The following is a 16,861-nucleotide window of genomic DNA, read 5'->3' on the forward strand; positions in this document are numbered from 1 at the left end:
CCTCGAGGCCAGCATTTTCAGGTGGAGCCTGGAACCTATGTCCTGAGCCCTCCCAACCTCAGTGGCCCCCCAGCCACTTCTCTAACAACACGTACACAACCGCCTGTCCTGCTGACATTAGGGCAGGGCCTGGTTCTCGGAGGAGGACAGGCTTTGTACTTGAGCATCTGGACTTGTGATCATCTGCCTCGAGGCCATGGCTCTGTGCCCAAATCCAGCATCGGCCTCTGCCTACTCTGCCCCACCAGTTCATCCCCTTCCCTTCCCAGCCCTCTCTTCCTCTCGTCCCCTGCCCTCTCCTCCCCTCACTCCTTCCCCTTCTCTCCTCTTCTCTGTCACCTGGGTTCCAGGTTCAGATGTGCCCAACCCTTACCCTCAGTGCCTACCAGCAGCTGCTGCTTCAGAGGACCCTTCCCATCCTGCCCCGCACCCTCCCAGCTGCCTTTCGCTCCAGCCGTGTCCTTGCTGTAGCCTCCAAATGTTGTCATCGAAAACGTGGTCACAGCAGACAGACCCAAAGTACGTTACAATTTACAGGCTAGAGCCAGGTCTGCCTCGTACTAGCTGTGTGACCTGTGTAAGTCATTGTCTCTCCCTGAGACTCGGTGTTCTCTGTAAAATGAGCATTACAAATGTTAGGATCCTCCCCCATGAAAAGGAACGAGCAGGTGAACTTTGGAAACAGTATGCTAAGTGAAAGAAGCCAGTCACAGGGTAAGTCACATACTGTATGATTCTATTTATAGGGAATATTCAGAACAAGCAAATCTATAGTGATTAGTGATTAGCTGGGGCTGGAGAGAAGGGAAGTGATTGCTGATGTGTAGGGGGATTTTGAGGGGTGATGAAAATGCCCTAAAATTGTGATGACTGATGGTGGTATAACTGAATATACTAAAAACATTGAATAGGTCGGTGAATGGTGTGTGAATTATCTCTCAATAAAGTTATTTTCTTTTTTCTGTTTTTTTGTTAATTGAGGATATTTTCCCCATTGTTTTTTAGAGAGGGTGGAAAGGAGGGAGTGGGGGGAGAGAGAGAGAAACATCCATGTGAAAGAGAGACATCAATTGGTTGCCTACCACATGCATCCTGACCAGGGCCGGGGATCAGACCTGCCACCCAGCTTTTGCCCATGACTGAGAATCAAACCTGAGACCCTTCAGTATGTGAGCAGATCTTTGCCCATGACTGAGAATCAAACCTGAGACCCTTCAGTATGTGAGCAGATCTTTGCCCATGACTGAGAATCAAACCTGAGACCCTTCAGTATGTGAGCAGATGCTCTAACCACTGAGAACACTGGCCAGGGCAAAGCGGTTGTTTAAAAAACAAACAAACTCAGAATCCTATTAGTACCTACCTCCTAGGGTTGTGAGAAATAGAAATAATATATGTAAAGTATCTAGCTCATAGTAGGCACCAAAAAATGAGTTATTATCAGTGTTATTATTGAGAGGAGGCTAGGGAGAGGCCTGCCCAGCCTATGGAGGGAGGCCTTGACCTTTGGACTTTCACAGGTGACCGGTCCAACGCCCCACACATGCACATATATACCCTCCTCCTCTGAGATAGCTCTTCCTTCAGTAGCTTCCTTCAGTAGCTATTTTAAAGAACCTCAAGTGAAAGGAACTGAACCAGATCTAGAACTCCGACCTCCTCCCTCACCTCCCTGCCCCTCACCAGCTGCTTCTTGTCAAGTGATCAGGCTGTCACTAGCGTCTGCAGGGTAAGGTTTCAGGTCAGTCAGAGTGTATAAAGATAGGTGCCAAGCCGGAGGCAGCAAAGACAGCCGTGAATGGCCAGGGAGCAATCAGAGTCCTGTTGCCACCTCCTGAGATGGAGCCCTAAGGAGGTCCTGCGCTTCCCCTACCCCTGCTGGACTCAGGTAAGATCCCATTCTCTACCCACCCCGCATGTTCTCCCCTCGCCGCAGCCTGCAGAGAGCAGCCAGGAACTGGCAGGGACCCCTACCATGGCATAACAGAGCTATGGAGAGTTAGTCCAGCCCCACCTTGTCAAGGTGAGGGAACTGCGGCCCTGGTGAGGGCACTGCGGCAGGGCTGGGACTCAACCCCACCACCATGTCACTCACCCAAGACTGGCCCCGGCTCAGCTGGCTGCCTCTGCTGTGATTTTGCACATCCCCGTACATAAGAAGTGGCTTTCTCCTTAAACTGGCCCAGAATCCTTGCAGGATTCCTCCAGAACATAAAATCCTCTCCCCATAAGGGCTCTGGAGACCCCTTTCCTGAGTACGGAAGGTGGAGGCATGTCTGGCATGAGGCCTGGCCCATGTTGCATGCTGGGAGTTTTACAGAGCCCGTGGGAACTCTCCACCCAGGGGTTTCCTTAGTGGGAATGCTGAGGAGGTTTTGCCAGGATGGTGGGGTTAGCAGGGTGTCTCAGGATGGGGGTGCTTCAGAGACATCAGGGACCTTGTTCTAGTGCAGATTCCCAGACCCCAACCCAGACCTGAATCGGGATCTCTGGGGCTGAGGGCTGAGAATCCACTGTAATCCTGAGCTCTCCCTGAAGCCTGAGACTGAGCGATGGAACAGGCACAGGTGTCAGACAGATCTGGGCTCCAATCCCAGCTCCATCTCAGCCATACTGGCTGAGCCCTCAAAGCCTCCGGACCGTTGGTAACGAAGTGGGAATAACCATAGCAACTACATACCTTAGAGTCTTATAAAGGGACTGAATTTTTCAGTGCCTAGAAAGCCCTCAGCTTGGTGTCTTGTGCAGGAAGCACTCAGCAAGCATTAATGGCTCCATTACCCCAGGCCATGTGGACTAGACCCGTGGTCGGCAAACTCATTAGTCAACAGAGCCAAATATCAACAGTACAACGATTGAAATTTCTTTTGAGAGCCAAATTTTTTAAACTTAAACTATATAGGTAGGTACATTGTTATTAACTTAATGAGGGTACTCCTAAGGCTTAGGAAGAGCCACACTCAAGGGGCCAAAGAGCCGCATGTGGCTCACAAGCCGCAGTTTGCCGACCACGGGACTAGACCATCCCATCCCATCCCTCAAGTGCCCCAGCAGAGCTAGCGGGAGGAGGGTTCTGCTCTCAACCTCTTCTACCCGCCAGTGGCAAAGGTCTGCTGGCTGCTGAGGTTCCTCACATCCAGGAGGCTGGAGTAAAGGGGGACAGAGGTGGGGAGCACTGGTCTCAGGGCCCTTACCTGTGCCCACCACTGTAGCCTCCCTGCCCCCACCCCAATATGGCCATTGGAAGTTCTAAAGCCTCCCCAAAGCTGTGGCTTTTGACCTGAGTCCATGCCTATCCACTCTGCCTCCTGTGGGTGGCTCAGGACTGCCTCTGGAATGTGCCCGATTCACCACGGGCCACTGCTCTTTTTGTTGTTTTTTGTTTGTTCGTTTTTTAATCCTCACCTGAAGATATTTTTTCCCATTGCTTTTTCAGAGAGAGTGGAAGGAAGGAAGAGAAGGGGGGGACAGAGAGAGAGAAACATCAGTGTGAGAGACACATCAACTGGTACCTCTCTCACGCGCCCCAACCAGAGGCAGGGAGTGAACCTGAAAACAAGGTACATGCCCTTGACCAGGAATTGATCCTGCAACACTTCGGTGCAGGCTGACGCTCTAACCACTTACCACACTGGCCAGGGTGGAGACACTGTTCTTTTTTGTTGTTGTTAATCCTCACCTGAGGGTATTTAGGAAGAGCGGAAGAGAGAGGGAAAGACAGAGAGAAACATTGATGTGAGAGAGACATCGATTGGTTGCCTCCTGCACGAGCCCCGACCAAGACCTGGGCCGGGGAGGAACCTGCAACCAAGGTAGGTGCTCTTGACTGGAATCAAACCCAGAACCTTTTGTTCTGCAGGCTGATGCTCTATCCACTGAGCAACTGACTAGGGCTGGAGCCACTGTTCTTTTTTTTTTTTTTTAATATATTTTATTGATTTTTTACAGAGAGAAAGGCAAGGAATAGAGAGTTAGAAACATGGATGAGAGAGAAACATTGATCAGCTGCCTCCTGCACACCCCCTACTAGGAATGTGCCCGCAACCAAGGTACATGCCCTTGACTGGAATCGAACCTGGGACCCTTCAGCCCGCAGGCTGACGCTCTATCCACTGAGCCAAACCAGTCAGAGCTGGAGCCACTGTTCTTGATCATGTTCAGGCTCCAGCACCTCTCCCTGTACCATTCCAACCACCTGCTCACTGGTCTTGAGCCTCACATACCAGTCCAAATGTCTGTACCAGCATGCTCTGCACATAGGTCTGCTAGTGTCACTCTTCAACTCAAAATCACCAACCACTCTTCACTCGCTAGGTTCAGTAGAGCTCTGGCATTTGAGGCTCCCCTAGCCCCCACCAAGTCTGCTGTGGGCACCTCCAATTTTATTTACCATTTCTCCCCTTCAGCAAGTGGGGTTCCTTGGCCAACTGGTCCTCCGTGGGCCTCTTGAGCCCTGGGCCATCCCTGTGCCAGGCTGCACAGAGAAGGAGGCTAGTCCTCCCTGTCCCTGCCTTTGGGGGTCCTTTCTCTGGGGAGGAACCACTGCAGTTAATGAGTTAACCCTACAAGAAAGTGTGGTATGGGGTCAGGAGTGGCTGGGGACAAAGGAAGTTCAGAAGTGTTCCCTCTCAGGCTGGCACATCACACATGTGCCTTGGAGTCACGTAGCCCTGTGCACCTGTGACCTCAGATGGTCATTCCACCTGTCTGGGCCTCAATATGTAACTCTGAAAGTGGAGTAAAAATACCTAACTTGTAGGGTTCTTCTTTTAGAGCTTGGGTAACCCCCAAAAGATTGCGAATAAGGGACACTCCAACAACCAGTAAGAGACACGAGAGAGCACAGCCCTCAAGGGCCTCCCAGCTCTAGAGGCATGCCCTCACATTCCCAGGCTAAGGTTCCAAGAAGCCCAGCACAGGTCTAAGGAGGGGAAGTGCCGGGGGGGCGGGGGGCAGGGGGGAGAGTGGGGGGCTAGTGCTTAAGGGAAGAGAGGCGAACAGAATGCTTGCATTGGGGGAGGTCTCTGTGGTTGCCATCCAGCCCCAGACCGAGGAGCCAGAACCTCCCTGCTGGGGCCCGAGCCAGCCCTGGCAGCTGCTGGTCTTGTGTAGGGCAAAGGGGAGTGTGAAAGGAGGCAGGGGGAAGATGGTGTTCCCCACCATGACGTCCATCCTGTTCCCTCAGCCAGGCTCAGCTGTGCAGACACAGGACCTCTACACCATCCTCCCAAGAAACCGGATCCTTCTTGGACTCCGTCAGGAAGGCAACGTAGAAAGGCAGGTAGACGGGCTGTGGGAAGAGCAGCTGTGGGAAGAGCACTGCAGAGGAAGCCAAACTGCAAAGGCCTCAGCCCCTTGGGGCGGGGTTTTTTCACCTACCAAACTGGGCAGATGCCCACCAGCCCTGGAATGCCCTCACTGTAAAGGCAAGATTGTGGATCCACCCCACCACAACCACCGGGCCCCTGAGTGGAGTGGGGAAGGGAGCCTTAATGCCATCACAAGAACCTGGCTGGAGTTCTGTGAATTTGAGCCAGTTTCTTTCCATCTTAACCTCTATTTTCTCATCTGTAAAATGGGCTTATGTGGTGTCCTCCCTTCTTTCCAAGGCTATGTTGAGCCTAGTATAGCAGAGGGAACCAGGCTCTGTCACTAGCGGCTGGTAACACTGAGCCAGCGTGTGTCTCTGAGCCTCGGTTTGCTCATCCGAAGTAGGGAAAGGAAGGGAAAGCTCCCTTTCAGGAAAGTTATGAGAATTCCATGCGACAGTGTGTAAAGCTCGCTGCAAGTTCCTCACGGCCCAGCAGCCTTTCCCTCCTCCTGCGCTAAGCCACGCCGCACACACTCACACAGCTCATGCCCTTTCCTGCACCTCGCACACTCTTCTCCAGTTGAACACTCTCTGCCCACCTTTCAAGGCCTAATTCATGCAACCCTCCAACTACCCCCCATAAAACTGTTCTAATTCTACCTCACAAACAAGAGAGGGTCTCTCCCTCCTTTGAGCCCCTTCTGGATGGCTCCTTCCTCTGACATTGGTCCAGTTATTGGTCCATCTTGCACTACAGTTATTTGTAGGCGTGTCTAATGCCCCTGAGACTCCTTGAGAGTAACTGTGGGAGGGTCACACTCACTGTTACTCAGGACGCCTGGGGAGTGCCAAGTACAGAACCTGGCACGAAGGGGATCTTATGGAGGGGCCCACAGGCCACGGCAAGCACTTTGGACTTTGTTCTCAATAGTGGAGGGGGCATATTGGACAGTTTTATAACAGGGAGTGACATGATCTGACACATATGCTTGGATGCCAGGTTAGGTCCCCGCCTAGAAAATCTCTTCCCCCGTCTGCTGTCCTGGCCAAACATTCCAGAATCAACACACACGTCCCATTACAGCTCATTAAAATGCATACAACCATTATATGGAAACTATACCTCAAATTTTTTATTATTTAAATAAAAATGAAGTTTTAAATGCCACTTCATCCTGGGAAAGGTCAAAAGAGATAAGTCAGACTGGCCAGCGTGGCTCAGTGGTTGAGCATCAACCTATGAACCAGGAGGTCTTGGTTCGATTCCCAGTCAGGACACATGCCCAGGTTTGTGGGTTCGATCCCCAGTGTAGAGCATGCAGAAGGCAGCCGATCAATGATTCTCTCTCATCATTGATGTTTCTATCTCTCTGCCTCTCCCTTCCTCTCTGAAATCAATAAAATAGATATTTTTTAAGAGATAAGGCAAAGTCATGTGGCCAGTTTTTCTAAGCCAAATCCACACAGCTGAACGTGGAATGCCCAGGCTTTTCACTCATAAAGCCCCTCTTGGTGCTGAGCCAGGCAGCACTGGTTCCATCTGCCTCCGCTGGCCTGTCTCCACAGCCTCCTCCCTGCGAAAGCCCAGGGCTGCAGAGCCACCTCTCTCCGCAGATCTGAACTGGGCCCTCAAGGGACTGGGAGAAACATCTGGGACCATGGTTGGACTAAAGCCTTCAGAGATGCCTCCGACAACAGCTGTGAAGTTCCTGGGGGCGGGCATGGCGGCCTGTTTTGCTGACCTCCTCACCTTTCCACTGGACACAGCCAAGGTCCGCCTGCAGGTAGGTGCCCTTGGCCAAGGGTCATTGTTCACATCAAAGGAAGGGCTGAGGTCTCTTCCACAGCACCTGTACCGGCTCCCAACAAGCTCTTCCTCACACACAACCCTGAGCAGGCCACTCACTCCACTGCTGCCCACCCTGCCTTGCTGCCTCCCCATCACCATCGCCCAAGACAAAAAAAATCTTAATTTCTTGGCATGCCGTGACAGGACCCTTCATGGCCCAGCCCTATTTTGTAAACCGTAAAGAGTGAAGTAAAAGTAAGGAATGACCTTGAGCAAGCCACTGACCACTTTGGTGGGAAAAACAATCTGCCCTCGCTTTGCTCTGAGAATCAAATGCCACACTGTGAGCTGTAAACTGCGGCACAAGCCTCAGTCACTCTTCCTGGGATGTGACAGCTTAGTCATGCTTGTTCTCCAAGTCCAGCCCCAGGCAGGTGCCTCTGAACACAGCCCTGTCCGCCCCCTTCCACCCTCCCCCCCACCAAGCTCCTCATACCTCTGCGGGGGTGTCCCTCAGATCCAGGGGGAGAACCAGGCATCCCAGGCGGCCCGGAGCGTCCAGTACCGTGGCGTGCTGGGCACCATCCTGACCATGGTGCGCACCGAAGGCCTCCGCAGCCCCTACAGCGGGCTGGTCGCCGGCCTGCAGCGCCAGATGAGCTTCGCCTCCATCCGCATCGGCCTCTACGACTCTGTCAAGCAGCTGTACACGCCCACAGGATCAGACCGTGAGTGCCCACGCCCCAGGGACACCGCGCGTGGGGCCAGAGACCAGGGCGGCCAGACTCAGAGGCAGGGCTGGGGTGTGGGGAGCTGGGAACAGACATTCTTGAGGAGACTCAGAGCCCCTTCAAGAAAGCTCCAGAACTCTGACCCAGGAGAAGAGGCAGGCATCAGGCAAGGGAGAATGGCTTCAGGCCCAGAGAGGTGTCAGGTGATGGGGCACTGGCCCCCTCTCTCTCCTTCTCCCCAGACTCCAGCATCGCCACCCGGATTTTGGCGGGCTGCACCACAGGGGCCATGGCGGTAACCTGTGCCCAGCCCACAGATGTGGTGAAGGTCCGATTTCAGGCCAACAAGCACTTTGGGCCGGGAGGCAACAAGAAGTACAGTGGGACAATGGATGCCTACCGGACCATCGCGCGGGAGGAGGGGCTCGGGGGCCTGTGGAAAGGTAAGTCTGGACTCCAGTCTCCGGGGGCCTTCGGCAGAGCTTTTCCCACCCTGGGGCTGGGGCCGAGAACTGAGCCACGAGGGAGCTCCCGGCATGGTGTACAGCATTCCAGTGATTCTGAAAGAGGGTCCTACCTCAGGTACCTCCTGACTTACCACAGTGCTCCCAGTTCAGCTCAATTTGCCGACCCTCCACCATGTGCAGGCTATTGAGAGGGAGACAGGAGTGAACAGAAGAGCCCTTCCACGCCCGCACAGAGGGGAGGAGACGTGTCAAGGAGCAGCCATACCACGGGGCAGGATGTGCGAGGTCCACAAGAGATGCAGGCCCGGAGGCAGGAGGGCCATGTGGGCTCTGGAGGGAAGGCGACGCCGAAGCTGGGCCTCAAGGCTCTGCAGGCTCTGAGTGTGGAGATCGCAGGGAGGACCTTCCAAGCAAACGCCGGAGAGGTGGCTGCAGGGCGTGGAGACACAGAGGCAGCTGTGAGGAGTGGGCACAGGAGGTGCTGTGAAGAGGGAATTCCTTGGGAGCACGGCTTTAGGGGTCCCTTCGTGTCTAAATGGTGGCAACCCCGACAAATGCTGGAGTGCCTCCCACATGGAGACCAGAGGTCCCATGGATCCATCAGAAGAAACAGTGGCCCAGTGAAGGTTAAGAGCAGGACGGACACCTGGGTCAGAGCCCAGGCCTTGCACTCACTTGCGCTGTGCCCTCCCGGAGCCTGGCCCTCCTCTGAGAAACCAGGGGCTGGTCTTGATGCGCTCCTGGACGCTGCCAACACTGCACTCTGTCACTGTTGCAAGAGCCCACCTTCCTCTTCCAAAGGAAGACTTCCTTTAGACAAGTCTCGGGAGTATATGTAAATTTTGATAGGTTTTGCAGATTATCCTCCAAAATGTTCCCCAAACAAACACAAGTGGGCCTCTCTGTTTTCTGCCTCTAAGGAGGACATGGATAATCTGAGAATTGTTAACACTAGGTTATGTGTAATCTGCTCAGTGGAGTGGATGGGTTCTCTAAGACCACTGGAAGGGGGCACCATGCCCCCCAACTGGGGTCTATGGCCTTGCAGCCAGGGTTCCACTTCTCCTACTCCCCATTTATCAGCCCACACTCCCTTTCCAACAGGAACTTTCCCCAACATCACGAGGAATGCCATCGTCAACTGTGCTGAGATGGTGACCTACGACGTCATCAAGGAGAAGCTGCTGGACTATCACCTGTTTACCGGTGAGGCCCTGGGCTCCGGGCAGACACCCTCCCACAGCAGGGAGGGAACCTGGAACCCCATGTAGTGGGCACACCCAGAGGCAACGGGGCTTTCGACAGATCAGAGAGGAGCAGTGCCAGTACATCACTGAGACGAGTAGGGAGAAGGCCTGAACGGGGAAGCCAGGGACCTGGCTTCCAGCCCAGCACCACTTCTCACCATGCATCTTTAAGTGGGGATCACCTACTCTGACTTCAGTTTCCTCAAACAAGGTGGCTGGGCTGGATGACCTTCCAGCTGTGGGACGGCTCAGTCCTATCTTGCCAGTCCTTACCAGGGGCTCCACCCAGGGCAGTGAGAGATGGAAAATACCACCCTTATGCTCAAGTTCACCGTTTAACTGGGGACATACAATAAGCACACATGGGAAAGAAAGCAAGTGCTCATCCCATCTCACAGCCCCGTCTTCGCTCTTCCCTTCCCTGCTGCAGACAACTTCCCCTGCCACTTTGTCTCTGCCTTTGGAGCCGGTTTCTGTGCCACAGTGGTGGCCTCCCCAGTGGACGTGGTGAAGACCCGGTATATGAACTCGCTCCCAGGCCAGTACCGCAGCCCCCTGGACTGTATGCTGAAGATGGTGGCCCAGGAGGGCCCCTCAGCCTTCTACAAGGGGTGAGCCTACCCCTCCTGCCTCCATTCTCCCTTCCAGAAAAGTTGGCTCACTCTCTCTCCTTCCATCCCGCCTCCCTCCCCTTTCCTCCTGCCCTTTCCTGCTTCCTTCCTTCCTTCCTTCCTTTTTTTTTTCTTCCTTCCTTCCTTCCTTCCTTTCATGAATAATGTGCCTACAATGGGTCCCTCTGGGATGCAGTGGTGAACAGTACAGATGTAAATCCCACAAAGGAGAGTATCAAGGAGTATAGAAGTTGGGGGGGGGGGGGATGAGCCAAATCCAATTTGGAGAGTCAGGGGAGGCTTGTCTGAGAAAAAGGAGTCTAGGCATAGGTCAAAGTGCTGTCCCCAAACTCGTTGGACCACGAAGGAGGGAAAGGTGGTTAGTAATCCTGAGAATTTTCCCAACCCACTGCCACACTGTGGATCACCACTGATGGCACCTGAAGGGCCAAAATATGTCACATTCTCTTGCTTCTGTGTCTTGGCATTTACTGTTCCCTCTGCATAGAATGCCTTTCCCGTGCCATCTACATGCTCTAAATATTTTTTGAATATTTTTTTATTTTTCAATTATAGTTGATGTACAATATTATATAAGTTTCAGGTGTACAACCTAGTGATTAGACATTTATATATGAAGTCTTCACCCTGATAAGTCTCATGCCCACCTGGCAACATATATAGTTATTACAATATTACTGACTATATTCCCTGTGCTATAGACTTTACAGCCCCATGGCTATTCTGTAACTACCAATTTATACTCCTTAATCCCTTCGCCTTTTTTAAAAATAAACTTTTATTGATTTTGAAGAGAAAGGGAGGAAGAGAGGGAGATAGAAACATCAATGATGTGAGAGAATCATTGATCAGCTGCCTCCTGAATGCCCCACACTGGGGATTGAGCCTGCAACCTGGACATGTGCCCAAACCAGGAATCAAACCGTGACCTCCTGGTTCATAGGTCAACGCTCAACCACTAAGCCACACTGGTCAGGCAATCCCTTCATCTTGTTTACCCATCCCTTCAACACCCTCTGGCAACAGTCAAAATGTCCTTCAAGACTAGTTGACAAGCCACCTCCTCCCGATACTCTCAAGTACCCTGTGAGCTTCAGCAATACTTCCTTGATACCATTCGTATGGTATTTACCACCTCCTACTTTGTGTTACGGTATTTGTAAGTTTAAATTATCCTCCATGCTAGAATGTAAGCTCTGTGAAGCCAAGGACTAGTGGCTTGTACATCTTTCATCTCCCTGAGTCCCAAGTACAAAGCCATCACTCAATACAGAGGTTACATCATGATCATTAAGTCACTGAGTACTAGGCCTTGTGCTGAACACTCAGCAACCTCCTGAACTGGGCAGTATTGTTCACATTTACTGAGGAAGAGACTCATAAATATCAAGTCACTTGTCCAAGATCACAAAATTAAAACGGCAGAGCCACAGCTCGAACCCAAACCATCAGACTTCACCCAACATATTCATTGTAGTGCTAAGCTCTTTTCTTCACCCTCTCACCTCCCACCACTGATGAGAACTTTCTGGAGCCCAGGGTTAGATTGAACTCAGTAAGCAAACAAGGTCTAACTCCTGGGAATGACATCATCAGTCTGTGTTTCCACTGACAGTCTGTTCTTTTTCTGTAAGTGCCTCTGTCATTATAATCTCAAGTTGTAGCCACTTGTCTCTGTTTATTATTTTACTTGGGAAACATTTGCTTTGCATCTCATGGGTGCGGACCTTGTGCCATGCTTCCTCAAAGAGCAGCAGACAAGTAGGTGACATCTATTGAGCATTTTCTGGTACTGGCCCCTGTGCTGTGTGCTGTGCATAACTCATTTAATCCTCACAACAGCTCTATGAGGTAGATACCGTTACTGTATTTTCCTTCTTTTACAGATAAGGAAACTGATGCTCAGAAAGATTAACTCAGCTGAGATCATGAATCTAAAAACTGGTAGAGCTAAGATTTAAACCCAGGTCTGACTCCAGAGTTCACGTTCATTGCCTCAGGACTATACTCCCTTTGAGGAACCGAGGCTGAAGGTTCAGGAGGGGCCTTAGCATGAGGTTATGATGACCAAGCCAATTCCTACAGAGCCATTAGCAACCAGCCAGGCAAGGACATTCCAAGCAGAAGGAGAAACATGGGCAAAGGCTTGGAAATAAGGGTCTGGCAGAGCAGAGAGGACCAGGAGGAGATCAGCAAAGAGAGGCTGAGGAGGAGGGCAGGGCCAGGTCGCAGGCTCCTCCCGGAGTCCGTGAAGCAGAGCTGAGGTGAGGACAGGACAGGCAGGCTCTCCGGAGATGAGCTAAACTTGGTGTTATACTGTCTTTGCCCTGCGGTATCCCAGCTTCTCGGTGCCCTGGCAGGCACCTCATCAGGGGTGAACATTCAGAATGTGAGCCCAGAATCACCCGGCAGCTGAGGGAGTCACGTGGCTGTAAAAGAACTACTTAACCTCCCTGGGTGGCAGTTTCCGAAAACGACCACTGGCAACAATCAGCTATCTTATAGAATTGCGAGAATAACTGCCTGATAGAGTAACCTGGCTAAAAATGCTAGTTTTTCTCCTTTCCTTCTGCCTGAATTCCTTCATCAGAGAAGAAAAAGACTGAACAGACCTTAGAAAATGTTCATGACTAACACAAGTCTAGGCCGTTGGCACTGACGCTGTGATGGGGAGAGCACCGATCTCTTTCCACTCCACCTTATGTTTTGGTTGTTTTTCTCATCAGATTTACACCCTCCTTTTTGCGACTGGGAATCTGGAACGTGGTGATGTTTGTCACCTATGAGCAGCTGAAACGGGCCCTGATGAACGTCCAGATGCTACGGGAATCTCCGTTTTGAATAGGTCAGGCCACTTGGATGCAACTGGAACAAAATCAGTTAAGAATGGAATAAAGCAGTGGGTCCACGCACACGGGCACAGACCCACACATGTTTACAGAGCTGTTTACTTGCTGACGACTCAAGAAACAGAAGGAGAAGAGGAGGAAGGAGTCTGGTCTTCAGTGCATTGTCTTTTTCTTTTTTTTTCTTTTTTTCCCTCTTTCTTTTTTTCAGTGTGTTGTCTTAACGTTTTTGTTTTGCACTGATAAGATAGCAAATAAATTATATTAATTTTTGAAACCCAGTAGGTTGGATGCCTAACATTTAGGCAAGAAAAAATAAGCCAAACAGATCCATTTGGATAAATTGGAAGATTGTAAACTGGAAAATCTGATTAGACAATGAAAGAAAAGACTGCAAGCATTGGTCGGGAGTGGCACATGATAGCTTGGCAACCGGCTCAGGAACCTGGAGGGACATTGCCAAAGCAACATAAAGCTTGTGCCCGCAGCCTTTGATTAACCATGGACCACCGGCCGTCTGTGTAATGTGTCTGCTATATCGAATCCACTGGGATTCTAGGAAACATGAGGAAAAAAGAGAAAACCTGGAATTTGTACCAAAGGAGCACTGCTGGGCCAGTAATAATGTGGATCAACTTCATTCACAATGATAGAATGTTTAATCTGTAAACAGATTTAAAAGTACTTTGGATCCACAAAAGATACTCTTATCACAGGATGGAAAGGAAAGCAGGAGTCCGGAACAAGAAGCTTTGTCAGCTCTGATGCTGATAAAAATAGTCAAGATCCAGCTGACACAGCCAGTATAAGCAGTTTGGGTCTGTCTACAGGATACACAAAGCTTATTGATTTCCTATTTGATTAAACTCTCAACTTTTTAATGATGAGAAATCTTTCATCAAAAGTTGGCAAATTCTCACGTAAGTCTCTGGGACAGCTTCTTTACAAAACTAGAAAAGGTTCAAAACACTGGTGAAGAAATGCGGAGGTATCCTGACCAGGAACTTACCGAGAAATGCAATACTGTCCCTCTGTATTAATAATGAGATAGTCACACAACTGCATAGCAAGAACAATCCAATTATTATTTCCCTCTGGATTTCCTACACTATGGAAGCCTTCTTGATTTGGACCCTGCGACTTATAAGCACAGTTCTCAACAAAAATTAGACATTGCTTGTTTCCATGGCTCCTCTCCCTAATGAATTCAGCCCATCAGCCATAGTACTCCCCAGAATATTAGACCAGTTATCCAGAAGTCACTGCCCAGAAATCAGCTCCTCACTTACTGTACTGTCCAAACTTCAAAAACCATCAGAGACATTTCAGGGTTATTACTGAGCGTTACTGTTTTTGGAGTCATAATCCTGAAGTAATCCCTACTTTAGCTCAGATGTTGAATGATGGGATGAGAAAAACCTTTTCCATTTGATAGAACAGAGCTACAAGGAGAGTTTGCTTGTGTCGATATGGGTGTTTACAAGCATTACAAATACCAAAGAACGTCCCGCTGGAGTGGCTCCGCGGTTGAGCATGGATCAATGAACCACGACGCCACAGTGCAATTTCCAGTCAGGGCACCTGTCTGAGTTGCAGGCTCAATCCCCTGTAGGGGCCTGCAGGAGGCAGCCAATTGATGAGTCTCATCATTGATGTTTCTATATCTCTCTCTCCCGCTGCCTTCCTCTCTGAAATCAATAACAACATGTTTTCAAAAACAAGAAAACAAATATCAAGGAACAAAGTGAGCTTATAGGGGTTTCTATGGATATGTCCCCATGTCTACGCTTCTGGTCAACAGGCAAAATGAAAACTTGGTGGCACTTCTGGTGAGAAAGGAAAACCTTATTTAACTTGTAGCTCAGAGCAAATGAAAGTACAGAATCGTCGGAAACAGTCATTGAGGAAGCAACTGAGGAGTCAACAATAAGACAGAACTCTGATGTTGCCACAACAGAAGCTAACTGGTTTCCTCTGACCTGTTTCTCATTTAATTCAGAGTTGTTTAGTTGTCTAGCTCTGAATTAACTGAGAAAATTTGTAAGAAAACTGCTACACACAACCTTTGAAGAAAAGCCTTCAAAAACTGTCGTTTCAGTAGAAAACTCTCTCTGCATGTCCTTGGCTCTGTTCCCTCCTTTAGGAAGGTGCTCCTGCGCTGGATGTTCACAGGGAGGCCAGCTTTTTCTTTCTTTCTTTTTTTTTAAATATATTTTTATTGATTTTTTTACAGAGAGGAAGGGAGAGGGATAGAGAGTTAGAAACATCGATCAGCTGCCTCCTGCACACCCCCCACCAGGGATGTGCCCGCAACCAAGGTACATGCCCTTGACCGAAATCGAACCTGGGACCCTCCTGTCCACAGGCTGACGCTCCATCCACTGAGCCAAACCGGTCAGGGCGAGGCCAGCTTTTTCAAGTTTGCTTCCCTATCTTATGCTGGTCTCGCTTTTGCACTGAGTGCAAGACCAGCAGTGGATGGGAGACCCCACAGTGCCAGAAATAGTTTTTTACTTTGGCTTCTCACTTTCCACTTTGCCTCTGCTTCTACCAGGGCCATGTGCTCGGGTGCTTTTTCTTTCCTATGTGAATGGATCAATGTAATAAACCTGACCACGGAGGGAGGGGAGGGGGGGGGCAATATGGCAGGTCTGACAAGCTCAGTGACCAAAAGTAACCACACAGGATGGTCTGAGCACAAGCTCCTAACTGGGCAGGTCACAGCAGGTGATGTCCCAGGCCTGTCCAAGGGCTAACATTTACCTTAAAAGTGAGCCATGACCATTCTTTTTACTCAGTTAGGGTAACATACCATTGAAATGTCAGAGTAATTTTCTCTTCCAGATCCCCTGAAAGGCACACCCACAGGCACCAGAACAAGAAACCACCAGCGCAGGAGACCACAGCACCCCTCCTGGCTATCTTGTTACCGCATACCATCCCAATGGGCTGTCAATGTTAATTATTAACTATCCTGCGCCCACCAATGTAAAATACGTCCGTTTCTGTTTTGCTTTATAGCCAATCCTAGAGATTTTTCTGCTTTACGTTCTCCCGCCTCCGTCACCTGTCACTAGACTTCACGTACCTTCCTTTTCTCCTGATCCCAACGGCATAAAAGGAACTACCAAACTGCCATTCTCCGGAGCATTTTCTTAATCCGCTGAGATCTTGCTTCCAGGCACCTGCTATAAAACTTAGTTCAAATAAACTCCTATAACACTTTCCTATAGGTTTCAACGTTCTTTCCTGGACACCTGCTGTAATTATCCATCCCATTCCAGCTAGTTTCCTCGGCTGACAAGTCCTTCCGCTTGTGGACAACTCAGAAAACACACGCCCGGAGCCCGACTGACCAGGGTTAGCGTGAGGGCTCACCACTTCCCAGCCGTGACATTGGGCAGCTGATTTCACCTTCCTGGGCCTCTGTGTCCTCACCTGTGAAATGGAGGTTAACACCTGCCGCAGGGAGAGGTGTGGAGCAGCCGCCCTGAACCGGAATTAGTAACTGCACGCACCAAAGTCCATCGCCCCTGGTCCTCCCATTACACTGCTCAAGGCACTTGCAACAGCAGCCCAAACCGCACATACTGAGCCTCTACTCTCCTATATAATAAAAGCCTAATATGCAAACTGACCAAACGGCAGAACTGCCAGTCGCTATGACGCACTGACCACCAAGGGGCAGATGCTCAACACAGGAGCTGCCCCCAGCCCACAGGCCCCAGGCCAGCCAAGGCGGGTGCCAGCGGGCCCCTCCGCCCCGTCCCCCCACTTCCACGCCCCCCACCCCCGCATTGCCCCAGCGGTCTCTCCACAGATTGGCCCTGATCGCCAG

General features: G+C 50.6%; 1 protein-coding gene and 1 pseudogene across 11 annotated transcripts; both read left to right on the top strand.

The window, feature by feature from the left end:
• Positions 1-1,569: 1,569 nt before the first annotated feature.
• On the top strand, positions 1,570-16,543 carry UCP3 (uncoupling protein 3). 11 transcript variants are annotated; one of them, XM_059708483.1, is made up of 9 exons: positions 1,570-1,888; positions 3,437-3,560; positions 5,186-5,277; positions 6,878-7,095; positions 7,618-7,828; positions 8,074-8,274; positions 9,403-9,504; positions 9,976-10,156; positions 16,257-16,543. In XM_059708483.1, the coding sequence occupies exons 4-9, from the start codon at positions 6,970-6,972 to the stop codon at positions 16,309-16,311; spliced, it is 876 nt and encodes a 291-aa protein (XP_059564466.1). In that variant the 5' UTR covers positions 1,570-1,888; positions 3,437-3,560; positions 5,186-5,277; positions 6,878-6,969; the 3' UTR covers positions 16,312-16,543. The 11 variants fall into 11 exon arrangements, with proteins under 11 accessions (XP_059564466.1, XP_059564467.1, XP_059564468.1 ...); XM_059708484.1 differs by lacking the exon at positions 16,257-16,543 and adding an exon at positions 16,045-16,250; XM_059708476.1 differs by lacking the exon at positions 16,257-16,543 and adding an exon at positions 12,904-13,942 and having other exon boundaries at positions 1,571-1,888; positions 5,186-5,281; positions 6,840-7,095.
• Positions 13,548-16,038, top strand: LOC132240809 (protein FAM91A1-like; annotated as a pseudogene).
• Positions 16,544-16,861: the final 318 nt, after the last annotated feature.

Source organism: Myotis daubentonii, chromosome 9 (genome assembly GCF_963259705.1).
Source record: "Myotis daubentonii chromosome 9, mMyoDau2.1, whole genome shotgun sequence".
Taxonomy (NCBI): domain Eukaryota; kingdom Metazoa; phylum Chordata; class Mammalia; order Chiroptera; family Vespertilionidae; genus Myotis; species Myotis daubentonii.